Source organism: Ptychodera flava (assembly GCF_041260155.1).
Source record: "Ptychodera flava strain L36383 chromosome 23 unlocalized genomic scaffold, AS_Pfla_20210202 Scaffold_24__1_contigs__length_23054250_pilon, whole genome shotgun sequence".
NCBI lineage: Eukaryota > Metazoa > Hemichordata > Enteropneusta > Ptychoderidae > Ptychodera > Ptychodera flava.
Window position 1 is genome coordinate 7,542,812 of NW_027248278.1, and position 24,583 is coordinate 7,567,394.

A 24,583-nucleotide genomic window follows, 5' to 3' on the forward strand; every position below is an offset into this window, starting at 1 on the left:
ATATGGTATATATATATATATATGTATATATGTATATATGGTATATATGGTATATATATATATATATATATATATATATATATATATATATATATATATTATGTATATATATATATATATATATATATATACACACACACACAATAAATGTGAGAACACATCAAGTATGTTTGGTACCTATTACTCGAGTTTCACGCATACACGCGATCGTCAGATAGGTAGATTTTATTGTATGAAATTTGCTTCAGGTGCTTACATATAAGTATCAGGTTGGGTCAAACCATTTGGTGTGGTGGGTTGGATTGAAATTTGACAAGTAAAATTTGTTTTCGTGTCGGCACTTGGAGACCAACTCGGAACGCTTGTTTAAAAGGCTGGACTTATGAATAGCTTCTCTGTAAGACAAAGGTTGCATTTCTTTGACACATTCGAGTAACTACTCGCTTTACTACTTGCAATATCACAGAGTTCAAAGACTGTTTACTGTCACGAAGAGGCACAGTTTATCAAATAAATCAGCATTCTTGGCTTCCACTCAATGTCTTAATTCATTCCTGTTATCCTGATCAGAATTCACCAAAATTTTCATCCTTGGTACTTGTTTAACAATATGTATGACTAAGATATAGAAAAGACATGGTCATGTGATTGGTGAAATGTTCCCCTTTTGAGTTCTAATCGTGACGTCAGTCAGCTTTGATGATAGCTTGGCTTTGAGAAGAGAACGCTATATCAAAGAAACACGTTTGTTTTTTCTATTCCCCCTCTCATCCCCAAGATTCATATTGGTGATGTATTACATGGCTTTAAACAAATGCTCTATATTCAAGTTTCTTCGAAAGTATTGTGCATGTGAAGCTGACTAGCATTTATAATTGTTCATGTTATTGTGCCAGAAACAATCATACAAGTCACAATGCACAGACAATCTGAAAATGTTGTTTAATCTGACTCTCAATAAAGTTCATGGCTCATGATTTCAAAGTGACATCTTCATGGAAATAACTCCTGTAAGAATAGTGAAACTGCTCCTTCCATATCTCTGATGTTCTCTTTGAAATTGTAAATACTGCCAATAAAACTATCCCACAACAAGCCACAGTAATAATGTCAGGTTCACAGAAATTACAATTAGTAGACAGAATCAAATGTCCTGCATTGCCAAGTGAATAGGAGACAAGTTTTCAACAACACTAGAATTTATAAAGCGTGTCATTGATTACTGGCATAGATAAATAGCTATTGACAGAAGAGGTCAAGCAGGGTCGTGTGTCACCTGTGCACAAACAGTCATTGATTGCAAAGGTCACATGAGTTCGAGGGTCGCATGGGTACAAACAGACACATGTGAGTTGTCTGCACGCTCCAGCAGGACCATACATACACATGTATATGGTTGCATTGTTAAAAAAATTGAGCGTTTTAGTATACCCACTGTTTAGACCTGGTTACTTCTTGCTGAATATTTACCTAACATGGTTTTGACACAATTTACAAGTCATTCTACCGTCTGCAAAATCAATATACCCGGAAGAACACTGTGACACACTCCACTGTGACATGCATTACCTCTATCAGGTCACCTCAGTTAAAAAATGACAGTGTTTATGGATATCTAAGCAAGACAAGTCAGTGAAATCATGTTTATGTATATCATCATAATGATCTGAACACGGCCCTCACGTTCAGGCCAGGCTGTGCGTATTTGCATAACATAAACAATAGTTATGCAAATAGACAGAGGCTGGTGTGAACGTGAATGACAATGCCATACCCATCGGAAGATGGTCTCCGCCATATCATGTGATGAAAATGCCAAGCTTGGCGCTTATTTCCCATGATTCAAAGTACAGTGAGTTGATGAAGCTCTAAAAGGTAACTTCCACCACTATTTCTATCCATTTTTTGTAAAAAATCGCGCAAGTTGTAATTGGCAAAAATGGCTTTTCCGGAATATGTGACACAAAAGCGCAAGGTAAAAATCAGCCTCGGTGAAGTTCCCTTTGAAAGGTTTTGATATTAGCATTTCAGCAATGTTAGAACATGGGGTCTCTATATAAATGACTAATTACTGTCACTTCTTCCAACAGTAAACTAGCACCATGGATTGCCAAGAGGAGGACCCCCAAAATCAAGGCACAGTACAGCAAGATTGGCGGTGGTTCTCCCATCAAAATGTGGACCCACAAACAGGGACAAGCTCTAATGCAACTTATGGACGAGCTGAGTCCTGAGACAGGTTAGTTTATGGATGAAATTACTCCATTTCATTGAAAAGGAGTGTCATTCTGTCTCTGTCCTACTCCAAAGCTCTTTCTCTTCCTCTTCTCTCTCTTTCTCTCTCTCCCTCCCTCACTCCCTCTCTCTCAGTGTCTGTCTGTATGTATGTATATACATGTATGTATGTATACATGTATGTATGTATGTCTGTCTGTCTGTCTGTCTCTGTCTGTCTGTCTGTCTCTGCCTCTGCATGTCTCAGTTAAGTTGCTGATTTAGTAAGAAATCAAGTAGTCAAGTCTTTCAAATATTTTATTTGGAGCATACCATATTTTTGGGCATGTCAGCCAAATTGATCAAGTAGCAGCAGATGAATGTCCTTAAACCCTTCACTCTGCATTCGTGGACATGGACCAAACAAATCATTGAAAACTGTCATTGTTAACCACACAATTACTAAGTGTGTGGATAATATCTTTTAGTTCCAAGTTGCAGTTCATCTCTATATTTTGTATGGCAACATTGGACCTCCCTCTGAAAAACTTACTATGAAGATTAATGCTCAGCATTTTTTAAATCTATCATTTCAGCACCTCACAAATACTACATAGGATTCCGTTATGTTACACCCTTGACAGAAGAAACTATAGAAGAAATGGAACGGTAAGAATACTTTATTGAATTCTGACCTTTAACCTTTAAATTCTAATCCCTTGTCCAATAAAGTGGTGACCGTTATTCATTGTCTGAAATGCAAAAATCTGCTTAACACAGTGACCAGATGAACACCAGCTTATTCTAAGCAGTTTTATTTTTCTCACTTTTAATTTTAGATGTGAAATAATAAGAATACTGACATATGTATAACAACATCTGCTCATGCAGTTGCAGTGTGTTATAATTACCGGTAGCTCAAGGCCTCACAACTACGTGAATATTGTAATCAGCCAACTTTTGTAGAAAATGTGCACCTTCTATAATTTGATGTTGGAGGATCACTCTTACAGATCAAAATTATTTTTTCACTTTTTCCATCAAAGTTCAATTTTTAACAGTAGGGTCTAATGTCAGTAATATATATAGCACAACTGAGGAAGACAGGGTCCTTATGGTTGAAATCAGTGTTTGACTGAGGGTGCCTCTCATGATGATAAATACAGACCCCCTTGGATAGTGTTGAATTATACTTAAGCATATACATATACTTTGTATGGGCCCTGTTTAGTTCAGTCCTGTCATACAGATACTCTTTTATCATTCAAATGCCTTTCAAGATTCCCCCTCCAATGATTTTGAGACTACACAAAACCAAAGGACGTTCAGACCATTCAAATTGGCCTCCAAAGCTATAGGCAGATTTATCATTCTTAACCTTTTGTCCAAACTAAGAGGAAACCACTGGTCCATTCTGGAAAAAATTAAAAGTTTTCAGAACTTTGGCAGACGGCAAACTTAGCCATTGCAGTTACAGATTAGTTTGGCAGTATCCAGTATACATATGAAAATAGCGTATGTGGCATTTTTTTAGGCTGGATTTCAACAGCTACATGGACTGTTTTACCATTTTGACTTTGGTTTCCCCAGGAACACAAAAATTCAGAGCAAGTTAGAAGCCCAGTGCCTCCTGTACTTAGCAATGCAAACATTGCATTTCAAATACCACTCACTTGCGATACTATTTGAAGTTGTATTTTGTACCACATACCGGGTGTGTACAGACTACATGCAAGTCTCTGTGATGAACATACATGTGCTGTCAACAATATTGTATGACAGTTGCATCAAGAAGTTACAGTATATGCCTACTCTTTCGCAGAATAAATTGCGTTGTACTAATTTCTAAGGGATTATGAACAGCCATATGGCAAACATATGTTGTCCAACAGAGCTCTAGAGACAAACAATGGTCTCATGACGCTACATGTTTTTAATTCCAAGGATAGAATATATTTTCATGAAAATGCCGGGCAATTATTGAGTGGTTAGAAGAAAAAGAACTTAATCATGCATGTACCCTGTGTGTTTTTGGCGCATTAAAATATTCTGTAATAGTCTGGATCTGAAACATTATTCATGAAAACTTACATATAACCAATTTTACATTTCTGCTTTGTGAAAACTTGCTCATTCAGTTCAAAACATTACCTCTCGGTGAAACATTGGAATCTGTTACATCGGATACATTGAAAAAATGGTAGATTAGACTTTATTAAACACCCTGAAATACTTCCAAACAGTCGCTGGGTGCCCTGGAAATTTCAGTGACTTCAAGTGCAGCAAGCCAGGTTTCAGTATTTTCAAAGATTCAATCATATCCCAGTTTTCGGAAAAAATAGTTGGTGCTTTTGTTTGGTTCCAGAAGGCATTTTGTACCTCAGTCGTTTGAGGGATTGTGTTTGTACCTTCTTTTCTCCAGTATTTATTGTTTCTGAATGTATCAACACCAGTGGTTTCATGTTCCCCCTTTCTTCCTCTATAAGAGATAGCTGGCTTTTTTGTGTTGCAAAGTTTTATGCAAATTATTTTGATTTCCGTAGCGATGGGTTGGAGAGAGTTGTTGCTTTCACGCAGTACCCACAATACAGCTGTTCCACCACTGGCAGCAGTCTCAATGCAATATACAAATATTACGCCAAGAACAAAGATTTGATGGAAAATAGTACACTGAAGTGGAGTGTGATTGACAGGTGGCCAACACATCCAGGATTTATTCAGGTGAGCGAGTACAAAAAAATTCCAAGTTTTTGCATCTTGCTTTGAAATTTGCTGTTTCAAAATATTCGTAGATCCAGCATAACCCTTCCACCCCTCTGTCTCAATGAACATGTCCAATTTTGCCAAAAAAACAATGGAATTGTATCAAATTCTGAAATCACAGGGTGAAGTTTCTACCGGCTTGAAATTCACCGTCCTCACCAATGTCAAGAGTATAGACTCAACTTTGTAATTTTAAAATTATTGGTTTTTACTGCAGAATGGTAGCTATAGAATGAACTATGCTAGTGTGCTAATTTTCCTTTGTAAATACTCACAAATGAATGCAGACCATCAGTCAATAGAAATTTTTTACATAACATTTCAATTTGATGTTCTGTGTTTTGTAAATACCGGTATAATGTTAATATTATGTTAGATGTACAAATCTGAGTATTGTGGTGTAGCTATATTTTATGATATTGTCAGAGGGTTTGTGACAGTAAAATATTTTGCCGTTTTTTCATAATCTGATATCCCAATCTGTTTCGTCTTTCTGTTCCCTTGACAGGCAGTTACAGAAACCATAAAAGATGAATTAGCTAAGTTCCTGAGGATGTCAGGGATGACGTTGTCTTGCTCTTTTCAGCTCACTCCTTGCCAATGACAGTAAGTATATGCTTTAACATCTCTTACTTTCAACAATTTCATTCAGTGTTTGTATCCCTGTGTCCAGTACAGACTTTTGGTCCGATCCAGAAAACATTTTCTAATACCCTGTATTTGGCCTGTCAGCACAATGTGGGCATGTGTAACAAGCGATATTGTTGCTGAAAAATGGATATCTGTCCAGATTTGTTTCAGTTTTCAGCAAAGACTAGGCATGTGACATGTGGGTTTTGATCAGCTGAATATTAGGTATTCCTACATGCTGTATAGTGTAGACCAGAAACCTGTAATTGATACATCGAATAAAACACTGAAAAACTTGCAAAGGACTAGTGTCACTGGAATGCAAATGTTCTTTTTGGTATGTTTGTCAAGATTTTCAGTACAGGAAAAATCTTTGAAAATAAAAGCAAGTCCTCGAAAATTGAAAAATCTACCCTTAATTTTCAAAACTGACAAGATGATTAGTCATGAGATGGTAAAAATGATGTGTAAAATAATATATCAAAACATTATATTGTAAAAAAAATACATGGGAATGGGTATTGACGACTTTATAAATTCCTTTAAAAATGCTGAAAGAGCCAGTGAAGTTTTAATAGACTTTGTGTGTATGGACCCTGAATTAGTTTTATGAGACAACAACAGAAAAGTATTGACAGCTGTCAAGCTATTAGAGAAATGTTTGTAGAATGAATGAAGTATTCACTAAAATTTTTTCCCTTAGGGTCCCAACTGTTAACACTCACACCAGATAGGACCTCCTGAGGTAACAAATAAAACAAGAACTTTGAATCGGCCCACAATTCTCAATGCCTGCCTTGCCAGATCTTCAAGCCCTTACTCAACTTATTAATTGCCAGGATAAAAGAAAAAATTTATTTTCAGAAGATCAAAGTGTGACATTATAGCTGTTTAAACTAACTATAATGTGTCTGTATCCAACTTTCAAATGTTGCTGCTATCAGGAGAGTTGTTGGTAATACTTTATTCATTGATCTGCTTTACTTTGACATTACGTTAACCTGTTCACCCCTAATTTCCTGTACACAGGTCCACACACATCATTGATAACAATGGGTTAGGGCCAAACCATTCTGGTGAAAAGGTCAAGTTTCAGACAAAATGTTTCCATTTTGCCAAGTGATTGCAGAACCCAATTGATACTGCGTTGTTGATTTGATTGAGGTATTGATATTTTTCCAGTCATTTGTGATGTTATCACCAAGTCCTCAATTCTGTTTTTATTCTTGTTGACCAGGTTGTCAACAGGGGTGACCCTTACCCACAAGAAGTGGCAGCTACCGTACAGAGGGTGATGGAGGCACTGGAATTCTCACACCCCTATCGTTTAGTGTGGCAGTCCAAGGCAAGTAGTCCCTTTTGAATCGTACGACAACCATGTTGGAGATTGCTCTTTCATCACAGTGGCAGAATCCAAGTTATGGAAATTTCTCACACCCCTTTAATTAATATGACAGCCCTAGGTCCGCAGTCAGTATACACTAAATGATAACTAATTCGATATGTCTGCTCTTGTCTCTATGAATGCATACCACACAAAATATATACCTCCCAAATTAATCAGTATAGTCTGTCAAAAGTTTCGTATTTTTTTGTCAATGCAATCTGTTGTGAATTTGATTCATAAGTCATTTATTTACTCGACAATAAAATGGGTAATTGTTGAAATTTGATTACAAATAATTTTATTTTTCTGTCAATTAATCATCTTTAAGGAAAAACATACTGAGATAAAACCAAAAAATAACATCAGAATAGAAGTGCTCTTGCTCAGAGCAGGTAAATTGTTTGCTGTGCAGATGAAATTTTATGGATACCCACTAAGATGGACAGATAGAAATAAATTCATATTTTTTGTTTAGCTGAGATTAGAGAGGCGCAGCTCTGGGTGTGCAGAAAACAAGACATATTATCAGGGCAGGTATTATTTGCTTTAGGTCAGCAACTTTCAGATGTATCTGCCAAATTTTCGAAATGTTATTTGTCACAAATTTCCTACACTTAAATGTCATGCAATACTTGTAGTTCTCTCAACCGATGATGGGATTTACGATTTGAAGCACACCCATTCCAACTTCATGTCTTTTTGTCTATCAGTTATCAATCATGCTATGTCCCGTTCCCGCTCCAACACATTTCTTCCACAGGTAGGCCCTCTGCCATGGCTTGGTCCACAAACAGACGAAGCCATCGAAGGTTTAGTCAAGAACGGCCGAAAAAATATGCTCCTTATACCGATAGCATTTGTCAACGACCACATAGAAACTCTTCATGAACTCGACTTAGAGTACGCAGAGGAATTAGCAGTCAAGGTGAGTTAGGCAAACCCATTGGCCAGTTTAAGTAGAGAAATTAATTGTCATGTCGAGTTAGGCAAACTCTCAAGAGTACGCTGAGGAATGAGTGGTCCTGCTGAGTGAGGCAATGTATTGAGAGTCCTCAGGCAGTAGCAGTTAAAGGTGTACAGTCACCTGTAATGTAAATATGCCCATATGTGGTCAAAGGGGCGTTCCTTGGTATTCATAATGCCCATGTGAGGGCGCTGTTTTTAAAAAGCCGCCACCTGCTTAAAATCTCTGATTGTTTAGATTTTCTCTTTCCATGGTAACTGTGGCAAAATTGGAACAGGTGACAGCATAGCTTTAAGGTGAATGTGGGTGTTTGTGTGGAGAGAAATTAACAGTCACAGTGAGTTACGCAAAATTTTGAGAGCATGCTTAGAAATTAGTGATCGTATGAGTTAGGCAATGTTTGTATAGTACTCAGGCAGTAGCAGTTGAGGTGAATGAAGGAGAAATTAACAGTCATGGTGAGTTAGGCAAAGTCTTGAGAGCATGCTCAGAAATCAGTGGTCCAGCTGAGTTAGGCAACATGTTGAGAGTAATCAGGAATTAACAGTGGAGGAGACTTTGGTACAAGTCTTGAGATCACAAAGAGAAGTTACCGGTCGTGGTGAGTTAGGCAAAAGTTTGCACTCTAGGGTCAGCAGCGACTTCTAACCCCTGCTCCGCATAGACAACCAGTGTATCGTTGGAATCAATGCAATATTTCGACAATGGATTCATAATCTGGCTGGTCTCACTTTGGAGGAGAAATGTGTGACTGGTGAGGCTCCTCTGTCATTCTTACTGTTAAAGGTTAGAAATTGTAGTTCTCACCGACATATGGTGAGAACTTGATTGCAGTCTGATTCTCAACACTGATAATGGAAAATTCTCACTTGTCACCTATGGGACTCGGTTACCAATGAGAATTTCAAATCTCTTCATGAATGGTGAGAATGTTCCATTATCGGTGGTGAGGATCATGCTGCCATGCAGTTCTCACCATATGTTGGTGAGAACTAGAATTTCTCACCTGGTAGTGGTGAGTCATGAGTCTGACCATTGGTAAGAAAATGGAACTATTTCATCCCAGTCACACATTTCTTTTCCATATACTGGCGTTGAGGGCAGGTAATGATCCTGTAGGTGTAGACAATGTGAAATCAGAAGCATGATTTTTCAAAGGATATTGTTTTTAAGTCTTGAGTTTCTTTCTTGTTCAATGATATTTTTTTATCTTTTTCCTCTTCTCTCAGTGTGGAGTAAAGAATATACGAAGATCAGCTGCATTAAATGACCATCCAGTATTTATTAGAGTAAGTAGAGAAGATTTGACAAACAAACAAACAAATCATTTGGCTGGCCCATGTCATATATACATAGGTTACATCAGAATATGACGTTGCATCATGACCGTAAGGTCGTAACTTCCAATTTCAGAATTTGACAGCGGTACCAGAAAAAGTCAATTTTTTAATACTGGAAATTATAATGTGAATGCAAAACTTGTTTTAATAAATATGGAGTAATGTTCATATTCACAGACTTTAATTTGTTTGAATGTAAACAACTGTAACAAGTCATTTCAGATCATTTTCAGAAAAAGGGTGATTTTTTCAAAATGTCAGACTTGTAGATTAGTACGTGTCAGTGAGCATAAAAAAGTAATTATAACTACATAGTAAAATTTTTATTTAGAACTATGTAAATATTTTTCGCCCCTTTCTAGTTTCTCATGTTGCTATCAGTTTGAGAGCGGTACCAAATATAAACAGCGAAGCTGTCATGTAATCCTGAAGTTGGCATAGCTATTCATTGCAGTACCTCTCTTGCAGGGTGTAACAGTTGGATATTGACAGTGACTTTTTTGTGTGTTTTACTTCAATAGGCATTGGCTGATATAGTGAAGTCACATCTGGATGCTAACCAGGTGTGTTCAAGGCAGCTACCACTCAGATGCCCTGGTTGTATCAATGCTACATGCGGGCACACAAAACAATTCTTTGCCCAGCAGTCTTAGCAATTGAATTCATTTTATCCGCGCTGTGACTGAATCCAAAATGTTCTGCCCTGTCATTTGGTATATCAGGTGACTGAAAAAGCTAATCGAACTTTCAACGTTGTAACAGTTGTTACCCTATTTCCTTGCATATAGGTCCATCGAACCCATTGATAGCGATAAGAATGCACAAACTCTATAGTGTATAGGATAAAGTTTTCCTGGCCTGTGCACTTTCAGCTCCCTGAGCCAGTGAATATCCACAACAGTATTAGAATACTACAGGGCAGCCACTGTGTGGTCTGCCAAAGAGCAGGTTAACCACAACATTGCTTAATTTGGTATCTAGACAACCGTGGAGTTTTTTTTTACCTTTCATTTGATGTATGTCATTTGTCATATGATGGATATAATTTATGTGTATGTATGTCCCGATCGAAAAACCCAAATAACCTTGAGAACCTTACATGGATATTCCTTCAAACTTTGGCCATGAGATGCATCCTGCGTGATTCATGAGAACAGTTATTCAGGATATAGCATTGAACATCAGAGAAGTGTACACAACATGACCTTAACAATGCCTTAGTGTGTGTGTGGGGAGGGGGAGTAGGGGGAATAAATGTTATTAGTATCCGAACATTTGTTTCCCTAATGTTGCATTTGGAAATTGAAAAGTATTTGACCAAATAAAAATATTCCTGATAAACAACCTCTCGTATTAATTAATCATAATCTCTGTGGACATGGGAGAGCAATATTATATCTTTTGTACTGTCATTATCAAATTAAGATAGTATGTTCCTCAAAAGTGAAGGATTAAACTTTTGCTCAAAACTTTTCCTCAATGAAACTTTCAACTTTTGTCATACCAAATCTAGAATATAAATCAGGGGTCACCGTGTAAAATTTCGTACCAGAGAAACAAAGAACGGGTATTTGAAATTCAAAATGACCACCATGGCTGTGTTAACTCTTGGGGAAAAAATAAAATTTTTCTTTCAATTCTTGAAAAGTTAAGATGGTGATAATTGATCTTATGCAATGAGCTTTAAACAAGCTCCAACAAGCTGTACATCAAAAACATATTTGAAAAATTTGAGATTCTGAATATCTGTCATCGAGGCACATTCCACTTTAAAGCAGTATATACAAAATGAGACCGAGTAAAGCATTGGCCAAGAGGTAGGCCAAAGCAATATTGTAAAAGTCCAAGTGTATGAATATCAATTCCTGAAGCACATTCTCTAGTTCTAATGATCGCTTGCTGTTCCTGCACGAGACATGCAGGATTAGAAGGAGTCAAGTTAAATTAATTATTTGAGTCAAGTGGGCATGTTTTTGATCTCGCTATTTCACATGCAGGCCTTACCGAATATAACCCTACAAACTAAACCTACAAAAATGTTGACGATAGAGAGCGTCGGCAAGAATGGTCACTTTTAATATTTTTGAGAATGCTAGAATACCCTGATATCACCCTGTCTTACTGGCTAAGACGAAAATTCACGTTCACATGGTTGGAACTCTGATCTCACACAACATGACAACAGTAAATCATTATGTCCGTTCTATGCAACTTACATTTGTACTTGACAGCATTTCACAAACACTGCGTTTAATGTGATACATTTATTCTCCATTTAATGTAAGATTTACATTACACTTATTTTATTGTACATATATCATATTCAGTGTAGTCAACTTTAGCATCAAACGTTAGTTAATGTGTCCAGTACATTCTAATAGACTACCAACTATCCTGCTTGTCTTACAAATGGACAAATCAAACTAAAGTAACCTTCATTCTCTAAAAATGCTACGTCTTTATAGTAGGAGCACTTCTCTAATTCGGTGAAATTGGTATACAATGACGCCCTGTTTCAACAGCAAGCTTACAACTTCAATTGACCAAGTATTGCTACAGATTTTAAAGGAATAAAGTCGTCGGAACTGCGCTCAAAGGTCGTATGGAACTCATACGACCAATGTAAACACTGTATCCAAGGTACGATGGTGATTAATGAAAGTGAAAACATGTCTGCCATAGTCTACATCGTATAATTTAAAAGTTGCAGCTATGATGATGTCGCTTTCAGATATCGTGCACAAAATACATTGTTTGTAAACAAGACACTCACACAGATCCGACGACGGTTTCCCTTTAATTTGTAATCTTAACACACACTGACATATATATATATATATATGTATTGGTACATAGATATATTAATACACAATTATTAAGTAAAATGTTACAATTTGAGTTGCGAATCAAGTAGGTTAAAACTTCTTTTGAAAACTTCTTCTTAGCTTTTGTCGTTTTCATTATTCTAAATCAGTTGTATTATATTTAACCAATACCACATAAACATCAGTTTTTACATGTAAAATATTGGCCGCCTCCGATGACTACATTTTGTCGTCTGCCACACAGTACGTATGGTTCGCCGTGCGCGTGGTATGCGTCTATGCATACCACGCGGTGGCCGCTATGTATCAACCGCATGTAACTGGGCTAGTCACCTATGCGAAATCTGGTGGAATCAGAAAAATTGTTTTTCGTTTTATCACCAAGTCAGTATCACTCAGCTTTCTCCCACGGGGCATGACCGATCACCGATGCAAGTGGTACTGTGGCGTACAGCAGCGTCAGTGTAGACTCGTACTCCATAGCTTAGTTGACAATGGCCCCAGTGCCGAACGTTCGATGTTCGGAAGCTGAATTTAGGTGGGCCACCGGAATTCAACTTTTACTTTTTTGAAGACATGTTTTTATCGATATCTCGCGATCCGCGCGCAGTCGCCACGTCAAATATCGACCGTTGGCACTAAAAAAATGTTTTTAAAAATGTTACCAAGTGGGAGTGCCACTTTAATATAACCATGAGATATATGAAAAATCATATTTTCTTATTCTGCCATCAATACCTTCAAGATTCTATTCTGTCGTGGATAACCATCAAAATATTCCACATATACAAACTGGTCACATTTGGTGCAGTAATAGAGAACGACAACAGTTTCATCAGAGTTATTGATACATGTAAGAAATAACAGGGTGGGATATTAAGGTAGTCAAGTACAATATTAATAAACAATAAATTAATGTTGAAAATCATTGAGTATGCAAATATTTAACAAGTTGAAATGAAATTTCTTTGATTTTTGTCATTGTATCATCACTTTACTAGAAAGTTCCAATGCCTCATAATTGTTATGTCATAATATCTTCAATGTAAATAGCAAGTTTGTCAACTTTGATCAAATCTATCAAGATAGATTCTTAATGAGGAATATTTGGTAAATATGCAAATTAGAAATCAGCTGAAGAAAAAATGCTAAATTACTTCCAATAAGGTTATGTCATTGAGAAATGAAGAAAAATATAAACTACAAAAAAGGAAAAGCAATCCTTTGAAAAATTCGAAACCTTTATGACCCTATATTCTGAGAAAGTTTAATTTTGACTAAAACGGGGGAAATTTCCCCAAAATTACGATATGAATCTTTTACCGGAATTTAACCAAACCTGTCTGAGGTCACCAGGAGGAACATGTATGCCAAGTTTCAAAGCAATTGGACTAGCAGTTTCAGAACCATGAACGGCAAAGTTACCCTCAAAACACAAACATGCAAATTCCACCAGAATTTGAATACAGCTAACTAAGGTTACCTTAAGCATAGACCCTCGAGAAAAGGGTCTATGCCTTAAGGAAGTGGCATCACCAAGTTTTAACCCACTTACGACATAAGCTCTCCATTGAATATATACATATTCCCAAAGTCAGCTAATAAGAAAACTGAAACAAATGGCTGCCTTGATGTCATATTAGATGACATCGACAAAAATCAACGTTTATATCCTTGTGCCATGTCCGACACAACTAGATCAAGTCATGTCCTAGTTACACCTCTAGATATGAAACAACTCACAAAAGCATTGATTGTATCGTGAACAAATTGACATGCATGTGAATGATTTAAAGTTACGTCCTTTCACCAATTTTCACATAAAGTTGGTCAATGCATGCCTTTTAATACATTATTTGAAAGTTTAAACAAAATGGCCGCCTTATGGCCGAATTGAATCGGATCGCGAACCAAATTGTCGTTTTATGTATGCCCCAGGGTCATGTCCTCGTACCACCACTGAAAGAAATCTCTCTAGGCAAGAAGCTTGGGGACAAACATATGCAACGCGGATGGAATGACAACAGGCATACACCCCAACCCCAATCCCCTTTATGCGTAGATACTATTGGGGAAGAAGAACGTGGTGTATACATAGAGAGAAGGGCCCTTCTCAGTGTATAGTACACGGCAACTCCACGGACCTGTGGTGTAACACAACATTTGACCCTAGTCCTGTAGTACGATTTATTTAAGATTGGTCAGACTGTCTATTAATTCAGCACAGACGCTTTCTCAGAAACGACTCAACGATAAAACCCATGAATATGAACGTCCCCTGGAGAGAATTGACTGTGTTGAAGACAACACTGATGATTTCATTTTCCACGAAAACTTCTACAAGAGCAAGGCACCAAGTACATCCAGCAACGGTGAATATTTTTCCACACATACTTAAATGACGCCTCCATCCATATCGTGGACTCAGATCTTTCATTGTTGCCAAGGAACGATTAATATAGTACACGGTCAATATCAAACAAACAATATTAAATGAAATAATCGTAACAACAGGGCAAATAAAGAATACCAATAGTGCCCAGCGTTTCCTTATCCAGCAAACACCGTCCTCGCCATATCCAATGGGAAAGTTACCAACTTTGGTGAGATCCAGAGAAACGCAAATAGCCACAATGAGGGCGGGTATAAACCAACCACAAAGACAGTAACAGACAAGTCGTTTTGTACTCTTAGTAACGAAGAAAGTTTTGTTTATTGACCGAAATGTTCGACAGATGTCAAAACAAACGATCGCCATCCAGACGAAATTGACCAACCACGAGTAGTGTAACAGAACTGCCAGTGGGAAACAAAATACTGGCAATTCGTTGAAACCCATGCTTGACAAGAACATCACCTGTGCACAAAGCATTGAAATCACCAGATTGACCATCAATTTACCGGGAAAGTTGCGCATAGATGCACGTCTGCCATAAACAAATAAATATCCTATCAAACAACATATTGACAATGAACAAAATGAAATTGTTAACCAAGTTAGATATTTATCATTCGAGTCAAGTATGGACAAACAAACAAATGCTGATCCTCCTGCCATGATTTTGAATATCTGAGTCCTGAACATAGTCCCTTTGACTTCAAACACTACTAAATCATCAACTACAACAAACTCGGTTTTGTTTAACAATACTATGTCAGCAAACACCGGACATCTAAGGCGAAACGGAGCCTCATCTCTTACGGCCACCGTTTCATTCGTATCTTGAGTCGTACTGACATTAGGCCTAATCAGCGAAGATTCATTACTTTGCAAGGTTTTAGTGAGCGAGGCTGTTACAGCGTACGGAGTACAGAGTTGTGAGTTGGGGTCAAACAACTCGTCCTCTGCACACAAAAAGTTGTGCGTTAAGTCCCTTGTATCGACGTAACCAAAATCACTTCTCAATCCTACTCTTGTATAACCATTGAAATTGAAGTCAAAGAAAAGGCTGACCAGATACATCTGTCTAAATGGTCTAATAGAAGCCACAGCCAATCCACAAATAGGTATATCGTCTTTGATATTTTCCCCGTTGCATATCGCACAATCGATATTTCTATATGCAGTAGTGCTGCCAAGCGAAGTTAATCTGGAGAATTGAACAATGGAATGGTTTGAGTTGCACACCAGCCGAGCCTTGTCCATATCGGATGTGTTGTTGTACGGTGAAGGCGAGCATGAATCGATGACGTAAGGTAGACAGGTACGCAGTAACACTCCTGTCGTCTCCTGCATTCTGATTGATGTATCTGAATTTGGGTCAGTTAACTCTTTCGACACTATTTTAAGAAGCATTGTCATACTTTCGTTACTGTGGAGAGCAGCCTGGACGTCGTATGCCCTATGAAACGTATCTACATGCACGTCCCATGCAACCACTTCTGATCGCTTTATACCATTGCATTGTGCACAATAGATGTTGACAAATACGTCACTTCCTGCCGGCCACGTCACGGGGATGTTTGTTAAAGAAAAGTCTGCAGTGTAGAGACAAAAAGATAAATGTTACGCATCAGGTCATTTTTCTGAAAACGGTTGCATCAAGGAATCAAATTTGCATTATCATATGGAAATCAGTCTAACTAAGACGAACTTCCCCTCCGTCTGCATTGCCTCCTGGTTCTTAATTTTCTTTTGTTTTTGTTATTTAGAGATTACGATGTGCGTATTGTAAACATCATAAATTTTGCAGGAAAACTGCTCTATTTGTTCAGTGCAACCTGCTATTTCAAACCCTAGCATGCGTTAGTAGCTGTCTCGTTGATAACTTGATTAACGTTTATCAAATATCAGTTCAAAATCTTACCAAATATAGTAAACATCTGCACGTGACAAATGTTTACCAGATATGAATTTTTCGGAACGAGGCTGAACAGCGTACGCTTATCTTGGCTCAAATTTGTATTTGATGCATAGGTTAAAAAACACTACACTAAATATGCATAAGACACCCACTTCTGTAAAGTTCAGAGCACGAATTGTCCGAACTATTTGTATTATATAAAGAAATAAAGAATTTTGTGAATTAAAGCGGAGAAAATCGGTATTAGCGGTACAGTTGGTTTACACTGGTGACCATATTGGTTCGTGCGTGTCACTAAGCACACTTGGTATTCCGAACTATATTCTTTTAGAGGTTATCAATAAATATTACGTAATAAACAGTTTTTTATCATACAAGCCTTAACTGTGTCGTACGTGTGCCTATTAATTTACCTTCCCTATCTAGGTAAAGTAATTCAAAGAAAACAATCTATACCTGTTGATTAGCCTCCCTAATCCCTTCATTTACTTGTTCACCACGGTTACTCTACCCCACGGGTAGAGTACAGATCATACCTTCTAACAAATATTGCTTGCAATTCCCTGTGCTAACCAGATATGAACTAAAAATGCTCACGTGCTTCATTATATTGCAGCTGTGTGCAAATTTAAACGTTTGCCACATAATTGCAACTTCATTGAAAATGTCATGATCGACATCATGAACAATATTCACCATAGATTAATTCAAAAAGTCATTAAATATACAAATATGTAATTAGCTGAAATAAAAATATTAAATTTCTGTGACTGCTATCAATATATCACCACTTTACATAGCAAGTGTAATTGCCTTAAATTTGGTCAAGTCCTTCAAGGTATATATGCCAAACTGTAAAAGCTCATAAAGATATGCAAATTAAAAATTAGCTGACATGAAAATGCGAAAATCCTTTCAATATTATTTTATCATGGTATGAATCTACGTATCATATTTTATCAACTTTGATCAAGCAAATCCCGGAATATATCCCTAATTAGAAAAGTTCATTAAATATGCAAATTAGGAATCGGCTGAAATAAGTACTTAATTACTTTGAATAATGTTGTATCATAGTATCTTTAATGTACATAGCAAGTTTCGTCAACTTTGGTCGGGTCAACACAGATATATATCCCTACTTAGGAAAGTTCATTTAATATGCAAATTAGGAATTGGCCGAAGTGAAAATGCTTAATGACTTTCAATAATATTATATCATAGTATCTTTAATGTACATAGCAAGTTTCATCAACTTTGGTCAAGTCAATTCAGATATATATATCCCTAATTAGGAAAGTTCATATATATGCAAATTAGCAATTATCTTTCATGTCGCCCCTTAATATCTTTCAAAGCTGATATATCATGGTGTGATCAACATTTGTAGCAAATATCATCAAATTGTGTGCAGTCGTTCTCAATGTATATCCGTTTTTCCCAAAATCATTAATTATGCAAATGAGCAAAAAGTAAGCAAGCCACACCCACCAAAAACTTACCAGTTCTTGCCATTTGCAAACGAAATCTACGTACCAGATGTGCCGTTTTGAGATATTTGGCCAACAGACGGACAGACATCGCTGCGACATTAGCACACACGTGAGCTAAAAATCAGCGTTGGCCGGGTTTACAGCAGAGGTCATAGCCTGATTTTGATGGTAAAGTGACTATATATGGTAAAAATTCTACTTTTTTTGGTAAGTTCCCGAACTGAATAGGCTCCGCACCTAGCGCGGAGCAGACACTGTATCACTGATGTATGACAACGCAACTCTGCATCTCGTGGACCGTTCGTGAAGTAGCCAGCCCATCAAAACAAAAGTTCTAAGTTTTGCTCAATACTTCCTTAAAAAAACACGAAACATTTTTCTGTTTTATAATAACATTACAAGATATCCCGAGCCACGTTTCTTTACGACGCTAAATGATGGGGAAGCACCCTAAGAATTGTGCAATAATTTGCCGTCATGCCCGATAGTGCCATCGCGTTCACTTCAGAACTACTTTCATTCCGCTTATTACACACAATGCCAGCCGCAAACGTTCTATTCTTACACAAATCAGCGCGAGTTTCGAAAACTGTCTCCTCGTTCTTGTCTGGGGAAGGGGGAGGCAGTGAAACTGGTGCCATCATCAGTTGATATTCCCATTGTAATCAATTGTAATGTAAGCGCCATAATGATGACCCCTGCGCTGCAGCCAATTAGCCCAGTAGAGCTAAACGCACACATTACAACCACTGTCCTACCAGGTACCTATCACTCCTGGGTGGGGAGAAGCAATGAGGAATAAAGTGCCTTGCTCAAGAAGACAACACCATAGTCATGCCGGGGCTCGAACTAAAGCTCGATTGAAAGGAATATCGTGCCTTAATTTTATGAGGAGTTCGCAATTAAATGACAGTGTAGGTGAAGCTTGGCGACTGGTGACGGCTCGAGGCTTGGCTTAGCTTATCTGTCGCATGATCGCCCTCGATCTAATTTATATTCAGGTCACTTTCAAATCTTTCAAAAAAGCAGACATCAACGATAATAAATGTTAGTGAACCTACCAAAGTTTGTGATGTTCTCACATCTTTCACGGGTGACGTCATCCTGCCACCATGTTGGACATTTTCCTATCATCCAAGCACCTCCACTGTGTGAGTTGGCGATTCTTGTACATACATGAACAAATTTACCAACAGTTTCATCGCTGTTGCTGTCTTTCTCAAGAGACTCTGAGATTGTCGTATTTTGGCAAACCTCTTTGTAGTCATAGCAACAGTCTCGAAACCATTCACATTTTGTGTCACAATTACAGCTCCAATAATCAGATTTGAATGCTGCTAGATCATTGAAGTTCAGAGTTGTATTGCACGCAGTGGCTTCTTCAGACGAGAAGGCGAGGCACGAATCCACTCTAGATCTATTTGAAGGTTCACCTCCTGGCCTACATTCACTTAGGGCATCTACAAAACAGTTGCACCCCTGAGCCAGTAGAAGCAATAGAAGTCCACCAATCATGATATTTTTCTTTAGTAATCTGCAGATGAAGGTAATAATATGCGTGAAGAATGTTAGCATTTATGGTAGACACTGTCCGGACTCTCAAATGTGTATAATTCTTTTCTGATCTACTACTTGTTGACGTTAATTTTAAAGCTCTTGGATTAAGAAACATATTTACGATATTAGTTTTTTCAAAAATCGAAAATTTCATCTAACTCCATAGAGTTAACACAGGGTTTGCGGCAAGTTTGCAGGCCAAATATCGGCAAATGTTCATTCATCAAACTCTGCAAGTTACCACCTTATTTTTATTCTTGATTTAGTAAGAGAACGGTTAAAAGTTTTAATAATATTCAGAAGAGTTTGAGCCAAAAGTTTGTCTTTCACTTTCGAGGCCCACACTACCTTACAAAGCATGCATATGCTTACAAAGCATGTTGTCGATGGTGAAGATAGATGACATAAGGAATGAATGAATGCATAAATGGATTAATGATGTAAAAGCTGTGTAAAAGCTAGGTGGTAAAAAAGCCGTCGTCAATAGCCGACATAAACAGCAGCTTACATAGCAATCTGCCTAGCGAGAAATTATATTGAACGAAACATTGTGTTCCATAAAGTGGAACTAGCTGAACAGGTTGCTTTACGATTCTCTTTTATATTTCGAACAAAAGAGGTCGTCACGCTTTTAATTTTGACTGTCGTTTTAAGGTTTGCTTGAATTACGCCCATCAGTCTTAGGGTTGCAATAAATGTTCAATTTTCCTAATGTTTTTGACGTTTGATATAATTGCTTTGACAGTGCAGCACGCGACTAACGCTGTGAAATGAATGTCATGTAACGAAACTGTGGCGCAGTTTGACGACTGGTGTTGCAAATAAGTGATGAGTCAAAATCGCTGTGCGCATAATACAGATGCAAAGTAATTGCGGCATTGTCTAATTATTAAAATTACAATTAAAAAATGAATTTCAACTGGTTTCGAATCACATATACCATGTCCTAGTGCTTTGTTTCGACAACAAGCCGGAGAAGATTCCCTGGACCGGTAACCATTGACAATAGACCGGTAAATACTCATTGGACAAACAAAGTCCCAGGATGTACCTAATCAATTCAATGAATTGACTGGGTATCCACATCAACGCATGTCATTTAGTTAAGAATGATAGAAGTATATTCCACATAAATAAAGATTCCATTACTTAATAGAAATGGAGCTGGGAAATAGTTGTTTATTAACAACTGATGTCTTCTGACTCCTTAACTCATAATTAGAGAATCATACACAAAGGGCTGATTGTCTCTACAAGTGAATATTTTGTGTGTATTCAAATATTTTCTGTCTGCAAATACAATTTGAACTCCTTTTTAACCGATTTTTAGAGGTGATTTGCCTGATAATTTGCGGAATGTTACTTCATAACATTTACACCTACAAACTTGCTGGTGAACTGTCTGGGCACTTGTTCCATATCTGTGGAATACCACGATCATTTATGAAATTTTTTGTGTTACAGTACTTGTAACTGATTGGTGTATAAAAGTCCTGCAATGAACAAGGTAGTCTTTCGTTGACTACATCGTGCACAAACATTGCTGGCTGGAACTTGTGCTGTTGATAAATACTGAAAATACCCAATGTTATGAAGATAGAATGACACAGTGTTCTCCAGTCTCTGAAATTTATTTATTTATTTGTTTTTGTATTAGGAAAATGTCATGAAGGTATGATGGAAGGTATTTCCCAAACATGTAGACCTTAACACAAATGCGGTAAAGTTAACAACAAGACGATAATATATTTCTGAACAAAATGTCGATTTCTAAGAATTACCCCAGTCAGTTTACTAATTTATCAGTGCTCTAAGGAAAGAAATGTGCTGGTTCCATAATATTGAATTATCCGAGATTAAGGTAGAATGCGCCTCGGGAACAGATATTTTGACTCTCTTACTTTTTCAATTCCTTTCTGACCCACTACCACTTGTGGGGGCTCATTTTAAAGCTCTTGGTGTAAGAAAACTGTTTACCGGTTAGATTTTTCAAAAATCGAAAATTTTATTTTTTCTCTATAGAGTAAACACAGGGACGGCGGCCATTTTGAATTTCAAATATCGGTAAATCTTGAGTAATTTGTCTCTTTAGTACCAAAATTTACACTTTAACTCTCCATCTTTATTCTTGATTTTGAAAGAGAGTGATTGACCTATTCTTTGAGGAAAGTTTGGACAAAAGTTTGTCTTTCACTTTCGCATACTACCTTAAACCAATTTTAAGCTGTATTTTCGACTTCTCTTATCTGTTGGTCCTCAACTGACAAAGTATCAATACAAGTGACAATCAAACAGTTTGTGTTGTTTATGTTTATCGTCAGTGTATTGACATCACATCACTGGATCACATGTTTCATTTCTTTGTTTAAGTCTCTCAGAAACAATGAAGCCGAACTATCATCCAGATATAATACTTGCTCACGTTTAAGCGACGTAGAACAATGATGTGGCAGGTTCGTCAAAAAGGGGGACTTGCGGGCAGGCCTTACTGCTTCGCCTGCCAGACTGTTGCCCACTTTTAGGGATCGCTAGGCACTTGTGATTACGCCCGCATATTTTAACATATATGAAAAATATTACCCACAGATCAGAGCATGTGGCAAGCAATAATAGCCTTGAGTAGCATTGAACTTTGAGCTCAATGACGATAGAGATGTAAAAGCTAATCAGGGAATAAAGTGTAAAAAGGACTTCATGTAACGAATCAACAACCACATTGCAGAAAGTACCATGGTCCTCTGCTCGTGACGATGCACGCAACAAATATTAGACACCAATTACTTTGACTAAAATGACAATTTCTTAAAATAATTCACTAGATGTGCTACCTTAAGTTAATTGTAACGTTTGACTACCTACCGTTTTCGGTTGCTGAAAACAGGTCCGTGTAAACGTATGTAGCAACCTGTGATGTCTACAATGTTAGTAGTATCTGTCATACATATTTCATGTGTTAACCCTCTTTGAAGACCAACACGAGATCACGTGACGAACAAGCACTGCTCAGCTAATCAGCTCAATAATGCATGTATAGTGCAAAGTAGGCGTTGTACAACTTGATGCCCACTTGTCCATCGGCGACATATTATGAAGTGGTGCTCCAGTAATTGTACAATCAACTAGCCTTAAAATTTCAGCAGTTAACCTGATGACTTAATACCCTAAATGTTCAATCTGAAACATTCGAACACTTTGTGTCACTTCTTCTTTGGTGTTTATGTGTCTTTGTTATTTATGGAAAGGAATGGTGTCCCAGACAAGATTATGTTTATGACCTAGTCATGTTTATCGGCGCCAGCTGTGTATTAATCGTCCTTTTCGACATTACCGTCGTGTATTTGGAAGACCTGCATGAATATATGTGAAAAAAACAATGCACACAATTTTTTTCTCCGATAAAATGATATATAACTTACTTTAGTTTTTCGAAAACCACTTTTTGCGAGCCTTAATTCGGACAAGGGTATTCCGAATTGCTCGATTTCGCTGTCATTTATTTTTGTGTAGTACTTTTATCAGCAGCAGCAGCAGTAGTAGTTGCAGTAGAATAAGTTGTAGTAATTATTGTAATAACAAAACGTATAAGGGACGTTTTTGATGTCACATGGACATTTTCGAAGTAATATTAGCTGCAATTTAATATTTCAAGTCGGCAAAAATATGCAAAATTAGGGCTGGGGGCAGAATTAACAATGGCGAGGGTTAGTGTCTATACACAAAGATACCCTCTCTATAAAATGATGCATTTTAAGTCATATCGACATTTTGAAGTCACGTTAGCTGTTGCTCCCAAATACACGAATGGATATGAAAAAACACGGGAACAGGGGTCGAGGCAGAATTAGGGGGGGGGGGCTATTTGTTTTTCAAAAATATATCTACCAAATAAAGAGCTGCTATTTAAGTCATGCTTAGTTTTGAAGTCACACCAGTTGACACTATTTAATTCTTCAAGTTATACATAAAACACACAAGATTGGTTATTTAAAGAATTGTTAAGGGGGAACTAGTGTTTTCAAAATATATCGTAAAATTAAGGGAAAGATTTGAAGTAATATCGATGTTTTGAAGTCATATTGTTTTATTTTATTTAATACTTCAAGTTGGATACAAACGTATAAGAACGGAAAAGAATTAACAAATACTGGGGCTAGTATTTTTCAAGAATATACCTCAAATACACAGAAACAGTTTTGAAATAATATTATTTGCTGATATTTAACACTTCAAACAGCACAAAATCATAGTTTGAAACAGAACTAACAAGGTTAACTGGTTGTTTTTTCCAAACATAAATTGCTTATAGAGGCATGCTTGTCAATTGATAAGTACAGCCAAAGCTATAAATACTATTAAATAATTGAAGTTAGATATAAAATTAAAATTAAGTTTACTTGTACAGTAAAACGATTTTCTTAAGGTAATATGCACCTCGAAAGTGAAAGACTTAAACTTTTGCTCTAACTTTCCTCAAGGAATCTTTCAATCATTCTCTTTCAAAATCAAGAATAAAAATAGGGGGTCACCGTGCAAATTTTGGTACTAGAGAAACAAATTACCCAAGATAACCGATATTAAAAATTCAAAATGGCCGCCATCCCTGTTTTAACTCTATGGCGAAAAATAGAAATTTTCGAATTTCGAAGAACTAGCCGGTGAAAAATTTTCTTTTACCAAGAGCTTTAAAATGAACCCCCATATGTGGTATATCAGAAGAGAACTTTAAAAGTTTGAGAGTAGAATGTCTGTCCCCGAGGTGCGTTCTACCTTAAATAAAACAAAAGTAGTCGGGTAGAGCAATAGGGTAGGGCATACAAGTGCAATCATCAGAGTTAACTTGGCACACTTTTGATATATGTGCGATACTTTTGGTGTGAAAGATATTTTTTCGATACAATATATGTTGGACAAAGTAGTGGACGTGTACAATAATCCTATTCGTAACTGACAGTTTACAGGGCACTTGGCACATAAGTAATTTTAAAATAAATTCCTTCAAATAAATTAGTAATTATCTTGTATGGAATGGTAGAGTGCTTGTGATTTCACCTGTGATGTAATGAGTAATGATCGCAGTCTAAGAGCTCATTAAATTTGAGATAATCA

The 24,583-nt window shown here is 37.1% G+C and overlaps 1 protein-coding gene across 1 annotated transcript in view; it reads left to right on the forward strand.

Annotated features, from left to right (window-relative positions):
- LOC139124913 (ferrochelatase, mitochondrial-like) overlaps nucleotides 1-10,642 on the forward strand; it is a 17,857-nt gene extending 7,215 nt beyond the window's left edge. Inside the window, 9 exon segments of the mRNA XM_070691018.1 lie at nucleotides 2,091-2,239; nucleotides 2,811-2,883; nucleotides 4,758-4,935; nucleotides 5,486-5,522; nucleotides 5,525-5,583; nucleotides 6,845-6,952; nucleotides 7,755-7,919; nucleotides 9,188-9,247; nucleotides 9,820-10,642. Coding sequence (XP_070547119.1) covers nucleotides 2,091-2,239; nucleotides 2,811-2,883; nucleotides 4,758-4,935; nucleotides 5,486-5,522; nucleotides 5,525-5,583; nucleotides 6,845-6,952; nucleotides 7,755-7,919; nucleotides 9,188-9,247; nucleotides 9,820-9,951 — 961 coding nt within the window. The 3' untranslated portion in view covers nucleotides 9,952-10,642.
- Nucleotides 10,643-24,583: the final 13,941 nt, after the last annotated feature.